The sequence below is a fragment of the Phragmites australis genome, chromosome 4 (assembly GCF_958298935.1).
Source record: "Phragmites australis chromosome 4, lpPhrAust1.1, whole genome shotgun sequence".
In the NCBI taxonomy this organism is placed as follows: domain Eukaryota; kingdom Viridiplantae; phylum Streptophyta; class Magnoliopsida; order Poales; family Poaceae; genus Phragmites; species Phragmites australis.
The window spans coordinates 46,422,868-46,440,077 of record NC_084924.1 but is presented as its reverse complement, the minus strand read 5'-3'; the positions used below and the strand labels follow the sequence as shown (position 1 = coordinate 46,440,077).

At 43.5% G+C, this 17,210-nt stretch overlaps 2 protein-coding genes across 3 annotated transcripts; one reads left to right on the top strand and one right to left on the bottom strand.

The window, feature by feature from the left end:
* Positions 1-1,859: 1,859 nt before the first annotated feature.
* LOC133916864 (DNA topoisomerase 3-alpha) lies at positions 1,860-16,695 on the bottom strand. 2 transcript variants are annotated; one of them, XM_062360741.1, is made up of 24 exons: positions 16,320-16,695; positions 15,254-15,432; positions 15,088-15,160; positions 14,608-14,730; positions 14,410-14,531; positions 14,264-14,336; positions 14,043-14,159; positions 13,835-13,918; positions 13,147-13,326; positions 12,905-13,033; positions 11,526-11,600; positions 11,067-11,156; positions 10,849-10,953; positions 4,833-4,867; positions 4,607-4,736; positions 4,383-4,435; positions 4,214-4,310; positions 4,075-4,113; positions 3,860-3,938; positions 3,669-3,740; positions 3,389-3,472; positions 3,041-3,199; positions 2,844-2,964; positions 1,860-2,511 (listed from the first exon to the last, which is right to left on the bottom strand). In XM_062360741.1, the coding sequence occupies exons 1-24, from the start codon at positions 16,626-16,628 to the stop codon at positions 2,274-2,276; spliced, it is 2,766 nt and encodes a 921-aa protein (XP_062216725.1). In that variant the 5' UTR covers positions 16,629-16,695; the 3' UTR covers positions 1,860-2,273. The 2 variants fall into 2 exon arrangements, 1 of the variants encoding a protein (XP_062216725.1); XR_009909546.1 differs by having other exon boundaries at positions 2,372-2,511; positions 2,844-2,974.
* Positions 5,221-6,946, top strand: LOC133913967 (uncharacterized). Its single transcript, XM_062357152.1, has one exon. It carries the CDS (start codon positions 5,222-5,224, stop codon positions 6,944-6,946), a length of 1,725 nt encoding a protein of 574 aa, XP_062213136.1. The 5' UTR covers position 5,221.
* Positions 16,696-17,210: the final 515 nt, after the last annotated feature.

Below are 17,210 nucleotides of genomic sequence, written 5' to 3'. Positions count from 1 at the left end.
TATGATGATGACATATAGATCCTAAGACCATGTATCATAGAGACACCATGCTATTTTTCAACTTAGCTGATCTTTGCTATGGTATTTTTCAAATTCACCCATAACAAAATATGGTACACTTTCCATCTATTTAAGAAGCAGTAGCTTGTTTGCCGTCGACTGTCGTTGCGGCGGCTAAGAAATTGTGTCAGTAAGTAGTCATGAATTCATCATAGCTCTCTGACGTGTTCGTGTTGGGATACATGGCTATAAGACGTTCTGCGAGCTGAGCTAGTTTGACTTGAACTAAAGATCGTCATCAGCGTGCTAATTATGATGCGCGGTTTCGATTGTTCTTCATGCAAGATGTGGTGTGAAAGCAACGACAGCGAAAGAAGCATCTTGTATATGTGCGATAAGGCTGCGGAAAGCACCGACCCCGGCCGGGCGATAACAAGCTTCCCTAACTCTCTTCGTGCATATAAGTCCATATGAATTCTCTCTCTCTCTCTCTCTCAAACACACACACACACACGAATCTACATGAGCATGAACTCGTTCGTCGTTCCGGATCTCTCTCACATATGGCAGTTGAGGGGAATGTTGTCTGGTCGGAGACCTAACACCGGGGAACGATCGATGGCACGGCACGGTGGAAGGTTTCGGACCAGGCTTCATTCCCCCCAACTCAACTGTTCCTCTTCCTCTGAATCGTCCGGGGCTGGGACGATGGCGATCTTGTCGCGGAAGGACCTCCAATCCCTTACTTTTGATGCTAGCTTGGACCAACAACTCCATCGTTTCTTTTCAGTAAGCAAACTTCTGTTCCTGTCATAAATTAGCTCGTCTGCATATTAGACCAGGGGATCATGTGTTAGCTTGGACTCTGTAATTATTTGGCCACACTTGCTCCAAGTTTGGAGAATTTCCAAGACAAGTCTTTTCCGCTTCGGCTCTCTCTCTTACCACATTGTCATTTTTAAGTTGTAACCTTAGCCCCTGGTTGCTATATTTGAGAGAGAGAGAGAGAGAGAGAGAGAGAGAGAGAGAGAGAGAGAGAGAGAGAGAGAGAGAGAGAGAGAGAGAGAGAGATTAGGGCATAATACCCAACATAAAGCCTCTTTGGCATACATAATTATATAGAAGCTTACAGCACCATGCAGACTAAATGACAGTAACAAAATCACTGATGTTTTTTGGGGAAGGAAAAAAATCACCGAGGTACTTCAATACAGTAGTCAGTAGTTGTAGCAAATATTTTTTTGCTAGCTGCTAACTTTACTAGGTGGGCGTGGGCAATGATAATCACAAAAGCTAGCTTGGGTTCGTGTCGTCCTCGTTACGAATCTTTCCGATCATGGAAATATCGCTTCCAAGATTTTCAATAGCCTTCATGTGTGGCAACCGAAGCATCTCTGCCAAGCCATGCCGTTGCCGACCCCGTTAGGTACGTACGCTGGAACCGAACCGACCCCATTTGTATTCCCATTTACGTTCAGCGATCTTGATTCCGGGTTAAAACAATAACAAAACCTTAGCTGCCTAAACCTAACCAAAAACTTTATGCTTGGCAACAACCAATCTTGCTAGCGTATGATGAGTGATGTGCATCCTCCCTTGTATCAATATCAGAAAAGGATTTGAACTGGTGTCGATCTAGCAGGTAGGATCGTGACAATGATGTGACGCACAGTAAATATATAGTGCAAGGTAAACATTAGCATGTAGTGGATGTACTAGTCATACAATATCAAGAATGCGACCTAACAAGAACAGTGGTTTGATGGTAGCAGGGCAAGGAAAAAGTGATACCTTGATCCAATTGTTCCGCCGAACTTTTGACCAAAGAAAATTCAGTGGACGATAAAATTCCGAAGGAGCAATGAGGATCGAAACTGTTCGGAAGAGCTTTACAAGGACGTCCCATCTCACCATGGGAACTTGTCGAAGGCAGCATCATTTGATCATCGCATAAAGCATTGGATCCGAACATTTTTCAACTTCAAGTTTGAGCAAGTACCTTTTCCTCCAGCATCATGATCCCCAGCACGTGTTTGCAAACCTTGGTGCAGGTTCTGGATTGACATTTGCTTACGCCTTTTTTCGGTCTCTAGTCCATTTCTGACTTTTTCTGAGCAGTACCGTCACATGTTCTGAATTGACGTCGGTATAATAACCGGATTTTTTTTTCTTAGCTATCAAGAACATCCTTACATGAAACATCACCTGAATGCTTCAGCGTTTAGCGAACACTGCCGGTCTCTGTACATGCATAGCGAGCAAGTGGCTGGTAACTATCTCCTGCGGTTCGGACAGGCATTGGCGAAGTGGGTAGGATCGCCGCAGGTAAAGCAGCAGCCGGACACGGGGTCGCCCGTCGCAGAAACGAACATCCCGCCATCAGCATTCCGGCCCCTGCCCCTCCGGCCTCGCCCTTGGGCGCCGCCTCGTCCTGCTGATGCAGACGCCTGCCTGCTGCTACCGCGCCCGCGGCGGCCCCTCGGCGTAGCATTCTCCAATTCGTCTTCCCATCTGCGTAGCAGTCAAATTTCAGATGAAAGGGAAAAAAGTTATAAGCACGAAATGAGATTTTTTATTTAAAAATGTGAAACCAACAGCTTAAATAAAATGTGAAAGACAAATGCTTTTACTTTCTTGTTCAAAGTCCAAAAGCTATTTGTTCAGAGTACTATATGAAGGCAAGTTGTGCCACCCTTGTTCAATCAGCGCACAGGTAATGATATGCTACGCGCGTAGCACGGATTCAAGTGTATAGATTAACTAGTTTGTTTTTCACTGTAACAGATGAATATGCACACTGCAATGTAATATTATATAATAAAGGGGCTCAGATCATCTCATACTTAAAGAAGCCACAGTCAGGATATTGACATTTATAGAACTTCCTCCCCCGGTTAGCCTCTGTATTAGCAATTCGTGATATGCAAGGTTCTCCACAAGAAGTGCACAGCACTTGACCTGCATCTGAATGTAACTTAAGGTTGAGTCAGCAGCTTTGTTGTATATCGATGCAGAATGAGCAGTACAGATGGCCAGATACCTGATGCATTTCTTGAATTTTGGGTATGGGTTGAACGGAAACCTTGAGAATGCATAACCGGTGGGTTCTCACTGGTATGTTGGCCTGCTGGACGGAAATTAGTATGTAAATCTTGCCTTGGAGCCCCTTGCCTAGCACCATTTGGAGTCGGTCCTCTTGCTGTGAAGTAATATGACCATAAAATTAAGTTAATATTTTAGACGAAAATTGCACGGTTGCACCCATTCTTTTAGTAAGCAGAACATGGAGACAGATGAGGTAGGACCTACAAAACAAGTACATCTTATTTAGAGCTATAAAAAAGAGGAGCACTATATAAAACAGAGAGCAGGGACAAACTTCACAAACCTGGTGTTGCAGCCTGGTTACGACTACCAAACCTACTTATATCCGTAAGCTCTTTGAGTATATCATCGCATCCACCAACACAACCTATCAGGGTAAAGGAAATGAATCTCATAAAAATGGCCATAAGCACAAATGGAGTAAACACATTAATCCTGTACATTTATGATAATACTCCCAGATAAACCACACAGCATGGAAAACCATTAAGTTTCTGGCCATAGAAGCGAAAAATAAATAACTAAATTGAGTATGGATTAACATTGCATTTAGAACAGTTTACCTAGGTGATCAACATCGAAATTTGGTGGAATATCCCTCCGATGGAACTTAAATTGAATCTTATAAACAGGGCCTGTAAATGTGATAGAGTTGTCATATCATTTGAGAAAAATGGCAAACGGATAAACTAAACTAAACAAACACAAGTCAGGCTCCTAGTGCTATATCAGCAAATGGGAATCTAAAGATGACCTGGTGCGCAGGTAGGACAAACTTGATTAGTCACAGCCGCTTCTGAAAGAGATCCTGGGAGCCATACCACGTTTCTACACTGAAAATTCAGCAAGGCTATCAATATCAAAATCATCACTGAAATTTAAATATTTTGTCAGTGGCTGAAGTTATACATGCCATTTTCCAGCACGATAAGGTAATTTACTTCTATCAAAAGACCAGATGTTACTCACTTGTGGATAACTTCGGCACCCAACCATAAATTCACCAGTCTGGGAGAAGAGAAGCAAAGCTCAAGCATGAATATAGGGTGATGGACAATTTCTCAAGAAAAAAGGAAGAAAAGAAAAGAGTCACAGGGAGACAATTTACCGTCCTTCGCTTCAGCACCATTTCAGATTCGTTGCATGCACCACATGGCCTCACAACCTCTACCAGATTTTGTGTCTCATTTATAGGTCTACTTGACCTACAAAGAAAAAACAAATTCAAGCTAGGAAGTCGTAAAAAGTAAGAATGACTTACAAATCCAATCAAACACCTAGCAAAGAATGTCCCCATTGCATCAAGAAGCTTCACTTTGTTCACCCTTGCCTGCATTGCTCCAATGATCATCATGCAGTCAAATTAGGGCATATAAATTCAGAACAACTCATTAGAAGTGTAGCTAATTCAGTAGTGACAATATTGATGCTTTGCTTCTTTTGCTATGGCTTTAATATTACAAAAAAATTATCTGTTTCATACAAGAAATTTACAGCTTACATCAAGAAAACAAGCCTTCATCTGCTGCAAACAACTCTCAAGTACTTCTGATTTACTCTTTGTACCCATGCTAACTGATTTCATATCAGCTTCCATCATTGATCTTAAATAAGGCTTCCAAAGCTCATACCTAAAAAATAGTGTTTGAGCAAGCAACTATATCCCATCCTATATAGATTCAGTTCCTACAGATATTCAGTAAGCAGGGATTTAAGAATCAACTCACCCCATTTCATCATAACCCATCACCAATGCCTCACCCTGCATTTCACCCAAAAATCAGAGGTTTGTTTCATTAAAAAAACAGAGGTTATGTTTCAAGAAGACAAATGCACTCAAAAGTTTGGCCATGTTACTCATCAGAAAGGTAAACTGAAAGAATTGAACTTCTGTACTGTTATGATCGGCACTACATATAGAAGGAGGAAGGCAACCAAGGAAGGCAATCAAGGTGGCAGCTGAGTTTCCATTAGTAGAGTTATATAAATTAGGTAATTTAAAGTAGGCTTGCTCGGTTAACAATAAAAGATAGAGTCCAATCCGGTTTAGATATTGAGTTGTAATCGGATGAGAAGAGAGATTTGGCTGCAGCTCTATAAATAAAGAGCAGCACGCATGTATCCAAAGGCAAGCAATAAACAGTTCTATTATCTCATCTCCAATTCTCTGTGCTCTCATCTCCATTGCTGTTATCATCTCCATCCAGTTGACGCCCTAGGCGTTTCCTCCATCAACATCACGGGTAGAAAACCGGCCAAAGACAGGCCGGCTACCTCCCACTCCTATCCGATCAGGTCGCTGCCACAAGGCCGTGACAACTTGGTATCAGAGACCATGTCTTCCGGATCGGAGAACGACAATGTTCAAGCTTTGATCGCGGCGCAAGAAGAACGCTTTCAAGCGCGCTTCATGGACATCAACAACTCTTTCGGTGAAATCAAAACCCTCTTGTCCAGTCTTATGGATCGGATGACGGTATTGGAGAAAGGCAAGAATCTGGAAGATGCTCCGATCACAGGGGATTTCGCGTTGTCGGCTGCAAATCGGACGCCACCACCAGCTTCTTTTCCAGTGTTGGGCGGCACTGGGATTCTGCAACCGGACGGCAACATGCGTCCGCCGCAGAGCTTCATGACAGGACCGTCGCTCGGCGGTAACCAGCAAGTCCATGACACCAGCGTAAAGGACTTCAAGGCTGATGCAAGCAGCATCAGTACTGGTGCAGTGCCTCGCTTCTTCAAGCTCGAGTTTCCACAGTACGATGGCAAAACCGACCCTCTTCCCTGGCTTACTCGATGTGAGCAGTTTTTCCGCGGACAAAAGACCGAAGAACAACACAAGGTATGGCTTGCGTCATATCACATGGACGACAACGCACACCATTGGTACTTCCACCTAGAACGCAGCCATGGCAAGCCGCCCTGGCACGAGTTCAAGACCTTATGCAACACACGCTTCGGGCCTCCAATCCATAGCAATCCCTTGGGTGAACTTCGTCATCTTCGCCAGACCGGAACCGTGGAAGATTACCAGAGCCGATTTTTGGCGCTCCTTAGCTGTGCAGATCCTTTGACGGGAACACAAGAGCGTCAGCTATTCACTTCGGGCCTCACGGATGAGCTGCGGATTGATGTCGAATTGCAAGATCCGAGCGACCTCGAGGAGGCCATGAGCTTGGCCCGTGCTTATAAGAAGAAGGCCGCTCGCTTACCGCGTTATGGTGGCTCGCGGTCACTGTCGGGGCAGCGCCCAGAGTCCATGCACGCCGCCTCTTCCGGCACGGCTGCTCCAACACATGCTGCAACTGCTGGTGCCTCTGCTGCTGCGTCAATCGACACCACGGGACCGCACCAAATTCGGCGCCTCACTCCATCTGAGATGGCGGAGCGTCGCTGGCAGGGTCTTTGCTTCAATTGTGACGAACGATTTGTCCGCGGCCATAGGTGTGCTCATCTCTTCTTCATCGAGTATGACGATTCGGCGTCGGACATGGATGACTGGTGCGCGCGTGACGAAGGTCAGACTGAGCCGCATATCTCTTTATACGCAGTTGCTGGCGTGCACCAGATCAACACCGTGCGACTGAAGATCCAAATTGGTGGCACAACTGTGCTCGCTCTGGTTGATTCTGGCTCATCGCACAATTTTATCAGGGAAGACCTCACACACCACCTGGGCATTGGTCAGATCAGCCTGCGAGTTATGGTAGCCAATGGTGATCACTTGACTGCACTAGGCCTCTGCAAGGACCTGTGCATCCTTGTTGATCGTGAGGAATTCGCGGTTGATTTCTACGCCGTTCCACTGTGTGACTATGATGTGATTCTGGGTACCCAATAGCTCCGAACGTTGGGACCAATTCTGTGGGACTTTGATCGCTTGACGATGACCTGTCATCGCAATGGACGAAGGGTTACCTGGCACGGAGTGCCGGGCTTGAGCACCAATCAGCTTAATTCACTGGATGAACAAGATGATCTGATGCAACGTTTGCTGCACGAATTCAACGATGTATTCGCTGATCCGCGAGGTCTTCCTCCATCCCGAGCTCAAGACCATCGTATTCACTTGCTACAGGACGCTCAGCCAGTAGCAGTGCGACCGTATCGATACCCCCAATTGCAGAAAGATGAATTGGAAAAGCAATGTGTAGATATGTTAGCGCAAGGCATCATCCGACTAAGTACATCGGCATTCTCTTCGCCAGTATTGTTGGTCAAAAAGCGAGATGGCTCCTGGAGATTTTGCGTTGATTACCAGGCTCTCAACGCTCAAACCATCAAAGATAAATTTCCAATTCCCGTGGTCGAGGAGTTGCTTGATGAGCTGTATGGTGCACGATATTTTACAAAACTTGATCTTCGATCGGGCTATCATCAGGTTCGCATGAATGTGGCCGACATTGAGAAGACGGCGTTCCGAACTCATCACGGCCACTATGAATTTTTGGTCATGCCGTTCGGCTTGACAAACGCCCCGGCCACTTTTCAAGCACTCATGAACGATGTACTCCACAGGTATCTACGCCGCTTTGTGCTCGTTTTTTTTTTATGATATCTTAATCTACAGTGCGTCATGGGCGGATCACTTGCGACATGTACGTATGGTGTTCGAGCTGCTTCGTCAACATAAGCTTTTCGTCAAGCGCTCAAAATGCACATTCGGCACATCATCAGTGTCCTATCTCGGACATGTTGTGTCAGCCATGGGCGTCACAATGGACCAACAGAAAGTGCAAGCTGTTTCCGATTGGCCCGAGCCTTGTTCAGTTCGTGCAGTACGTGGTTTCCTCGGCCTCGCAGGGTATTATCGCAGATTTATTGCCGGATATGGCGCTCTTGCAGCTCCTTTAACTCGCCTCCTCAAGAAAGAGGCGTTTTTCTGGACTATAGAGGCGACTCAGGCATTCCACGCCCTCAAACAAGCATTATCTTCAGCCCCGGTTCTACAATTACCAGATTTCAGGCAAATGTTTATCGTTGAGTGTGATGCTTCGGGCTCTGGCATGGGCGCCGTGCTGCACCAGGGCCACGGCCCTTTGGCATTTTTCAGTCGTACCATGGCACCTCGTCACGCGGGTTTGGCAGCCTATGAACGAGAGCTTATTGGGTTAGCTCAAGCCATCAAGCACTGGCGTCCATATCTATGGGGACGGCGTTTTATCGTCAGAACCGATCACTTTAATCTCAAATTTCTTCTGGATCAACGGCTTTCTACCATCCCTCAGCATCGCTGGATTAGCAAACTTATGGGATTTGATTTCGAGGTCCAGTACAAGCCCGGTCATACGAATGTGGTGGCCGATGCCCTTTCTAGACGCGATGCTGAGGAGGCCACAGCCCGTGCCTTGTCTTCTCCGGTGTTTGATGTGTTCAACAACTTGCGCAAAGAGATAGCTTTAGATCCTAAACTCCAACAATTGATCAAGGAAATTTCTGAGGGCCGAAAGGGACCGGCTTGGACAGTTCTGGATGGCTTAATTATGATGGATCGCCGAGTCTATGTGCCATCTTCATCCCCATCAGTACCACGGCTCCTTGCGCAAGCACATGATATGGGTCACGAAGGTGTTCAACGTACACTGCAGCGATTGCGAGCGGATTTTCGAATCCCAGGTGACAAATCTTTAGTACAAACTTATGTGCGGGAGTGTTCAGTATGTCAACAAAATAAGGTTACTCATTTGCAGCCGACTGGACTGCTGCAGTCTTTGCCAATTCCGACCCAAATTTGGAGTGATATATCAATGGATTTTATTGAAGGCTTTCCTCGAGTACACAACAAGTCAGTAATTCTTACCGTGGTCGATCGTCTCTCCAAATTTGCTCATTTTATCCCCTTGGGACATCCTTACACAGCAACCTCCGTGGCACAAGTATTCTTTGATGAAATAGTTCGGCTTCATGGCTTACCAGCTTCTATTGTCAGTGATCGTGATGTCGTTTTTACTAGCAATTTGTGGAAAGACTTGTTTCGATTGTCAGGAACAAGACTACACATGAGCTCTGCTTTTCATCCACAAAGTGATGGCCAATCCGAAGCTGCTAATAAGGTAATCATTATGTACCTTCGTTGCCTAACTGGTGATCGGCCTAAGCAATGGTTGTGTTGGCTTCCATGGGCTGAATATTGTTACAATACGACATATCACTCTGCCTTAAAAGATACACCTTTCAAGGTAGTTTATGGTCGGGAACCTCCATCATTGCGGACATATGAACCAGGTGAAGCTAAAGTGGCGGCAGTAGATCAGTCTTTATCTGACAGGGATGAATTTATTCAAGACATGCGTGAACGATTGCTTCAAGCTCAGGAGTATGCTAAGCTTTATTATGATGCTAAGCACACAGATGTAGCATTTGGCGTCGGAGATTGGGTTTGGCTTAAATTGCTTAATAGGCCAGCAGCTTCCTTGCCTTCGCATACCAAAGGGAAGTTGTCCCCAAAATTTTATGGTCCTTTTCAGGTGTTGGAAAGAATTGGAGATGTTGCGTATCGTTTGCGCCTTCCAGCCGGAACAAAGATACATGATGTATTCCATGTCGGTGTTCTGAAGAAATTTTATGGGCAGCCACCTACAGAACAGCCTCGCTTGCCTCCAGTATTTAATGGCCGTGCCATACCGAAGCCATCTGAAGTGATTCGCAACAGAATTGCTAGAGGTGTTTGGTAGATTTTAGTTCGGTGGGAAGGATTGCCTGCAGGAGATGCAACTTGGGAGGATGTGCCAACATTCAAACAGCAATATCCTAATTTTTAACTCGAGGACGAGCTGTTTCCGGAGGAGGGGAGAGATGTTATGATCGGCACTACATATAGAAGGAGGAAGGCAACCGAGGAAGGCAATCAAGGTGGCAGCTGAGTTTCCATTAGTAGAGTTATATAAATTAGGTAATTTAAAGTAGGCTTGCTCGGTTAACAATAAAAGATAGAGTCCAATCCGGTTTAGATATTGAGTTGTAATCGGATGAGAAGAGATTTGGCTGCAGCTCTATAAATAAAGAGCAGCACGCATGTATCCAAAGGCAAGCAATAAACAGTTCTATTATCTCATCTCCAATTCTCTACGCTCTCATCTCCATTGTTGTTATCATCTCCATCCAGTTGACGCCCTAGGCGTTTCCTCCATCAACATCACGGGTAGAAAACCAGCCAAAGACAGGCCGGCTACCTCCCACTCCTATCCGATCAGGTTGCTACCACAAGGCCGTGACATGTACATAGGAGAAAAGGTCATCTCACTTATTCTCAGTCACAGGCTCACAGCCCACTGTTAATTACAAAAGTTTATCAAGAACTAGAAATATCAGAAGCTAAATAAACAAGAAAAGGGAAAAAAACAGAAGAACTGCAATTAACATGAATTGGATTGAAACGTCCAAGTATAGCATGAAAAGTATGCATCTCTTACATAAGCAGAAATGCAGAAGCTTGCTTTCAGACATCAAATAACAGAACCCTCAGAATGAATGAATGATAAGAGTGCTTCCACACAAAAACAGTGGATTTAACAGAGGCACACATGCATTTGGTGATCTAGACAACATGCTAAAGAGTATCCTAGTCAAAACTAAAATTTAGATTTGTGTTAACTCTTCTTTAAACATATCATTTTAAAGAAACAAACATTCCATAGTGGCCAAAGAACCAAAAAAACAAATTATTCAGACAGGGCAGTTATGCTACATCTACATGCAATTGTATGAAAGGTTATCAATGGATAGCCATTTGGCGCGACATACAAGATTCGTCGGGGAGAAACGTGTGTTTTCATCTTTGGTTGCATAACAACGGTCAAGTAACTTCTTTATGTGATCATGCATGGTTGCATCGGTGCCAATTCCTGCCTGGAAATAGGATAAAAAATCAAATCTTTTGAAGTGGCACAACCCAACAATTTTGGATGTGTAGTTATTGCCACAGAAAATATTGTAGGTGAAAAGAAGAAATTTTTGTGTACTTTATCCATACAGCTAAGAAGGTCAGCTTCAGCAAGAAGAGGGGGTGGCCGAGTCACTCCAGAATCAAGTGTTAAAGTTGTTGGAACAAACTGCATGATTTTAAATTGATAGTTCAAGTTAGTTTTGTAGTAGATTAAAAAAAGGATACAAAGAATTGGAGATCATCATTATTTTCTGAAAAAATCAAGCAACTGATATATAAATATGTTGTAATCGACAAAGATTGAGCAAATCCATACATATTGCTGACTTATATGTATATATTGCATATTTTAACATATACATCAATAATATTATGATACAGAAAGGACCATATTTTCAATTCAAAATATGAATTTATCCATAGTCCTTAACCAGTTTTTGTTAACCATGATTGCATGGAAGGCACAATAAACTCTAAGCAAGCAAAATGACTCAACCAAATAAAATGTGAAGTATGAAATATGAGTACACCAAACCTGCTGCCCAATGTTGTATGTTGGAAGTAATGTGCCACCCCATGAGTCAAAGCGATAAACATCCAAATAATTTTTCTACAGAAGAAGAAAACATTCTTTTAAAGAAAGGGGGGCAAACAGATCCCAGTTGAAGCAGATAATGAAAGCTTATTATCAACAGAAATTCTGGTGATAATACAGCAAAATATATAAAGGTGAAAAAATTGGGTCCTGCACAGGTTCCTTTGGTACAATGGTTTCTCCTGCACCAATGGAAAGCTGGTTTGGTTATAAACTCGTTATGTACTGAGTAATGAGTACTAACAAGTATCAGGAAGTAACAATTATCCATTATACAATTATTACTGAACTACTCAGTCCATTCAAAAATATCAGATACAATTTAACCCAGCACGAGCACCATAATTGAACTTTGACCATTTTTTCTTCATGGAAAATTATCATAGTAACTTATAAGCTGTGATCATTTGAAGACACTTTCAAATACAAAAAAAATAACAGTACCATTTTTTAGGTGTTGCGGACGCATTTGTGGGCCGCACTTACCAACGCAAGAAGCTGCACACGGCTGGCCCGGTGCCCACAACTTCAGCAGAGGAGGCTTGGAGATAAGCCTATCCTTTATCTTAGTTTAGATCATTTGCTTAAGAGTTAAGTTAGCTTCGGGTAGAAATAAGTTTGTTAGTCAAGTTGTTAGCTGGGATTGTTAGATGCCGGCTCTATATAAGGAGCACCAGCTGATTGGAATGATTAAGCAAGAAGAACCCTAATCCCCTATAAACCGGCTATACGCTTCCATCTCTTGCTACCCCCACCCTCAATCTCTTAGCCATATCATTAGGGGAAAACAGTCCCCCCACCCCCCCCCCCCACCCCTTTTTTTTGCTACCAGAACTATTTTGGTGGACTAATTCTCGATCAAATTACAAAGTTTGTCTCTCAAAATGTGTCTGTACTTGGGAAATGCATGTTGTTGTCCGATTCACATTTTACACAAATTGCCCCCTTTTCTTTTCCGTTTTCAATAAAAATTAGAGTACTTTTTGTGTACAAAATGGCACAAAAAAAGTCTTCAAGGGGTTTCTCAGCTCATGCTCATACAGAAACAACTATTCAGACCATAAATTGCAGCTTCACATTAAGGAAATCTTCTGATGTTACATCTGTGTACTAATTTGCTTCATTAGCCCTTACTGATAGCATACTTTATCCTACTCTTACTTTATAGATGCATCAGACAACGGATGGAAGTAATTTACCAACAGAACCCTAGAACATGCAGCACTAGAGAAACTGGAGACATGGTTGCTTGAAGTATTGGTAGTATTAGTAGCTAATTAAAGGAACAATAGAAGAATATAGCAAGACAGGATACTCACGGCAAGTACAACACGCCCTGATGCATTGAACTGTTCACCAGCTATGTCAATTTCCACAGTTGTTTCAGCTCCAACTGCTGGTTGAGAGCAACATGCAAGGAAATGGCGAACAACGAGCTCATACAATCTCTGGATGCCAGAAATCAGATATGCAAAACTTTATTACAGACTTGTATAGGAACCTCTTAAAAGAACATTTGAAAAGGTATTTGATTTCTCAGTTATTTAGTAGCACCACATACCTTGTGGTCTTGGCTCCAATTATTTTCACCTGCTGAAAATTTAGTTGGATGAATAGGAGGATGTGCCTTGTCATCATGACCACCATTGCTGGGGTTTCTCCAAAGTCTTGCTTCAGGATTTAGAAGTTGCTGAGCATATTCTCCCCAAACTGGATGAGACACTTGTTCACGTACAATTGTCTAGGGCAAAGGGAACCAAACATTTAAAAGGGAAAATGATATAACGAGGAAGAGAGAGAAATTTCAAAAAAAATCAAACAAATATAAGGAAAAGTAGATAATGGTATAATCATTGCAAGTATGACAAAGACTCTATGCAATGCTTTTTACATTTTTCTCAGTGGGATTTCATCAATGACATACCTAATAATCCATGCACTACATGTAATGAAAATCAACAGGGTTCAACATCCCCATCAATGGAAAGAAAAGGGAGAAACATGCTGCTGTGACTGACACAAATTTTAACATCTTACATTCAATATAGACCAATAGTCTGAGAACATGTTCCTTGCCACTTTTCGAATCAAGTAAACTAATATTGGCATATTGCTTCTCTCGCAGAATGAAATGATGTCAATTTTCATGCAAAATTATAGATGTAAACAAAAAAAGCGTAACCAGAATCATCAAGAAGACAAAAAGAAAGAACGTGCAACAAGTCACACTAGTAGAATTCAATACTGACATGCAGGTCAGTGTTTGGAGAGAACTTATCAGTTTCTGTCCTTGGATAACTAATGAATCCGGCTTGATAAAGTTCTTCAGCCACCTGATATGGAAAGGAAGGAGACCAGCAAACAAAACAATCAACTCATCAAGCTACAGATATGCCCATTATTAGCTAGTGGGACTGTCAAGGGAAAATAAACCACTAAAACGGGATTTTTATAGACCTTCATTGTGTGCTCTGAACTCATTCTGAAGTACCTAGAAGCGCGTTTCTGAAGTTCCACTGTACTTAGTGGATATGGGGGATATTTTAGTTTCTCCTGATTCCTGACATTTTGTACCTGCAGTGAACAAAACAAAAAAAAAACAAAAAAGTGGTGCTCGTGGTCCATCATTATAGAATTTCTAACGACCAATGTTGACAGAAAAGATCGGCAGGGCTCACTGTTGCCATTGGTTCTTCGACACACATTTCGTAGATTATAACAGCAGATGTGTAATCAAACAAATGGCCACGTCTGCCAAGAACAAGAAAGAGTCACATGAATTTTGTAATTAAAGTATCAGAAGAACTTCTAAAGTGCATCTTACAGCCAATCAAAAGATGCAGTGCCTTCATCTGAAGTATGAGTACAATTTATTGTCCAGAACTCTTCAGGTTCGTGAGCTTGAATCTCCCAGAAACGCTCAACAATGAATCCTAGGGTTGGAAACTGCAATGGAACAAAAAATTTAGGCAAAGATGGAAAATGCACATGTATGGAGTAGCTTCGATGTATAGTAAAATACCTGACAAGGACCATAGCTCAGAACTAAATTCCTGTCATCCCCAGTGACATCAATTACAAATGCATCTTTTAACAGCATTGTCTGAAACCTAGTGAAGGAGGCACCAATGCGAAGGTCGATTTCCTGTACAATGTTTTCTTACTATTTATCTGAGCTGATCTCAATGAGAGTTAATAAAGCTCTCTTTTCAAAAATAAAAAATAAAAAATCTGAGCTTATCAAGAAAGTAAGAACGAAAAAGCAAATGCTCATGACAGAAATAAAATAAGCAGTAAGAAAATATACTAGCAAATCTGTTTCTTTTAGAATTATTTGATTGTAAAGCTAACAATATTAGAAGAAACATGTGTCAAAAGCTCTTCATGGAGCTCAATTTGATAGAGTACCAGAGCATTTTACTTCGGTTGACAGTTGAAAGTTGTAAAATGTACATGAAACATCAACAACAATATGTGAAGTTAGAGTGCTAACTAAAATCACCTGTCTTGCATCCACAGCATCAGCAAAAAGTTTGTTGGGTCTGCCAAGATGTTGCACAGCTTCATGTATTTCCCTGCAAGTTCATAATTTTTTTAGACAACCAGCAGGAGATGGATACGACATCCTTGCAATAGAGGGAAAACAGATAATCCAGAGCAACCAATACCTGTCAATCAAAGCTGAGAAACGAGCCCTCCAAATGTTGAGACGACTGTTGGCACCTGTGCAAACCTCAATCACTTCATATGCTATGTTCTCACCCTCTCTATCACAATCAAGCCATAGCACAAGCCACTGGCACCTCCTAGCTTCTTCTTCCAATGTTTGTTTTATGGCCTGCTTATCCTGCATTTTGAGGGAACAAAATCATGAACATATCCCAACTGCAAATAAACTATGAAGTTACACTAACATCATGGCCATGCCACGATTTATATCTATGAAGAAAGTAATCTCAATATGTGCACTGCATGAAGCCAAAGATAGACAATCAAATAATGTCAATAGACCCATGCTTGAATGTTCCTGAACAAATTCATCCATACAGGAAGAGAGAAGAAGATTCCAAGAAAGAAATACACAAATGTGTAAGCCACAGCCAACTATGGTCTTAGCTAGATGATTGGTGCAGATCAGTAGACTTAAAGTTTCTAATTGTGCTTCTCCTTTTTACGTTTCTTAGCTTTTATATTTGTCTGCATGCATTACAGTTGTTCTGAGTTATGAACATATCACCCTAGGCTAAAACCATGTAAGGGCTGTGTGTCAAATGATTACATAAAATAAACTTTGATTTCTATGTAACTTGTTGAAAACAAAGGCATGAGGATTGTTTCTGCCAAATGGGCTGATCTGCAGTTTTCATACAACTACATGCTATGCCTGCAGTCACAAGTTTAGCCTTTCGTGCTCCCCTTCTAACGGCATAATGACTCCAAATATCAGAGCTCATTTAGTGCGCCAGGCACATGATAGATGCTACTGTGCAGAATAGTACTGTCCAGCAAAAACACCACGCAAACTGTTCGATGGAATTCCTACATCAGCACATTCACAAGTGCCAAGCGCAACAACACCACGGATGCGGACAATGTGACATCATCCCAACCGCTAGAAACCAACAACCAATCAAAGCCGACACCAGACGCCGCCATATGCAGGCCACAGCGACGCGCCCACCAACTGTTCGGCGAAATGCGGGGCGGGACGGAGAGAGCGTGCGACATGAATACCTGGGGCACAGACTTGCGGACGGGGGCGTGGAAGAGGTCGGCAGGGTCACAAGAGTGCCAGCGGCGGAATCGGTCGTCGAATTCGAGCTCCATGAGGTGGCCCGTGACGGAGGTGACAAGCATGCGGCAGACCTGGCCACCGATGGCGTAGTTAAACTCGAAGAGGCGGTTGTACGGGGACCGCCCCGCCCGCGACTGCATCCCGCCCGACCCGCGCGACAGGATCTCCGCCACGGACTTCGCCACCGACGGCTTCTCCGCCACATTCAGCACGCGGATCGTACCGCTGCCCCCGCCGCCGGGATGCATCGCGAGAGGAGGGGCGCGGCGGAGGGGCTGGATGGGGGAACGGGAGGGGAAGGGGCGGGAGGTTTCGGGATAGGTTTTGAAATTTTTGGTTCGGCAGAGCGGGGTCGGTGAGGCATTTTATATAAGCGGGCTGGGCTTTGAAGTTTCACGGTCCAGGTGGATGCATATTTATGGGCTTCTTGCAGCCCAAACAGTAGCTTCCTAGCGGTTTCTCTAGTCTAAGGATGGCAACGGATCATAACCAGATAGAACAAGAACGTATCCGATTCGAAATCTAAGACATTAAACCCAACCCACTCTCAAAATTTTTACCGTGTGCAAAACCACCCAACCCAGACCGCGACAGGGACCCGAAACCCAATCATCAGCCACTGGCGAGGAGCCGAGGGGGAGGAGGGGTCGTCTCCAGCCCGCCGCGCTGCGAACACCCAAGCCACTGCCAGTCGAGGAGTCATCTGCCCAGTACTAGGAACTACCAAATTTCAAGACCTGTGGGACTCAGATTTCAGAACCCATGGGACACTGCATGTGCATATTAAGTTTCGGCCTCGGACCCGATGGCCCAGGGGGCAATTTCTATAC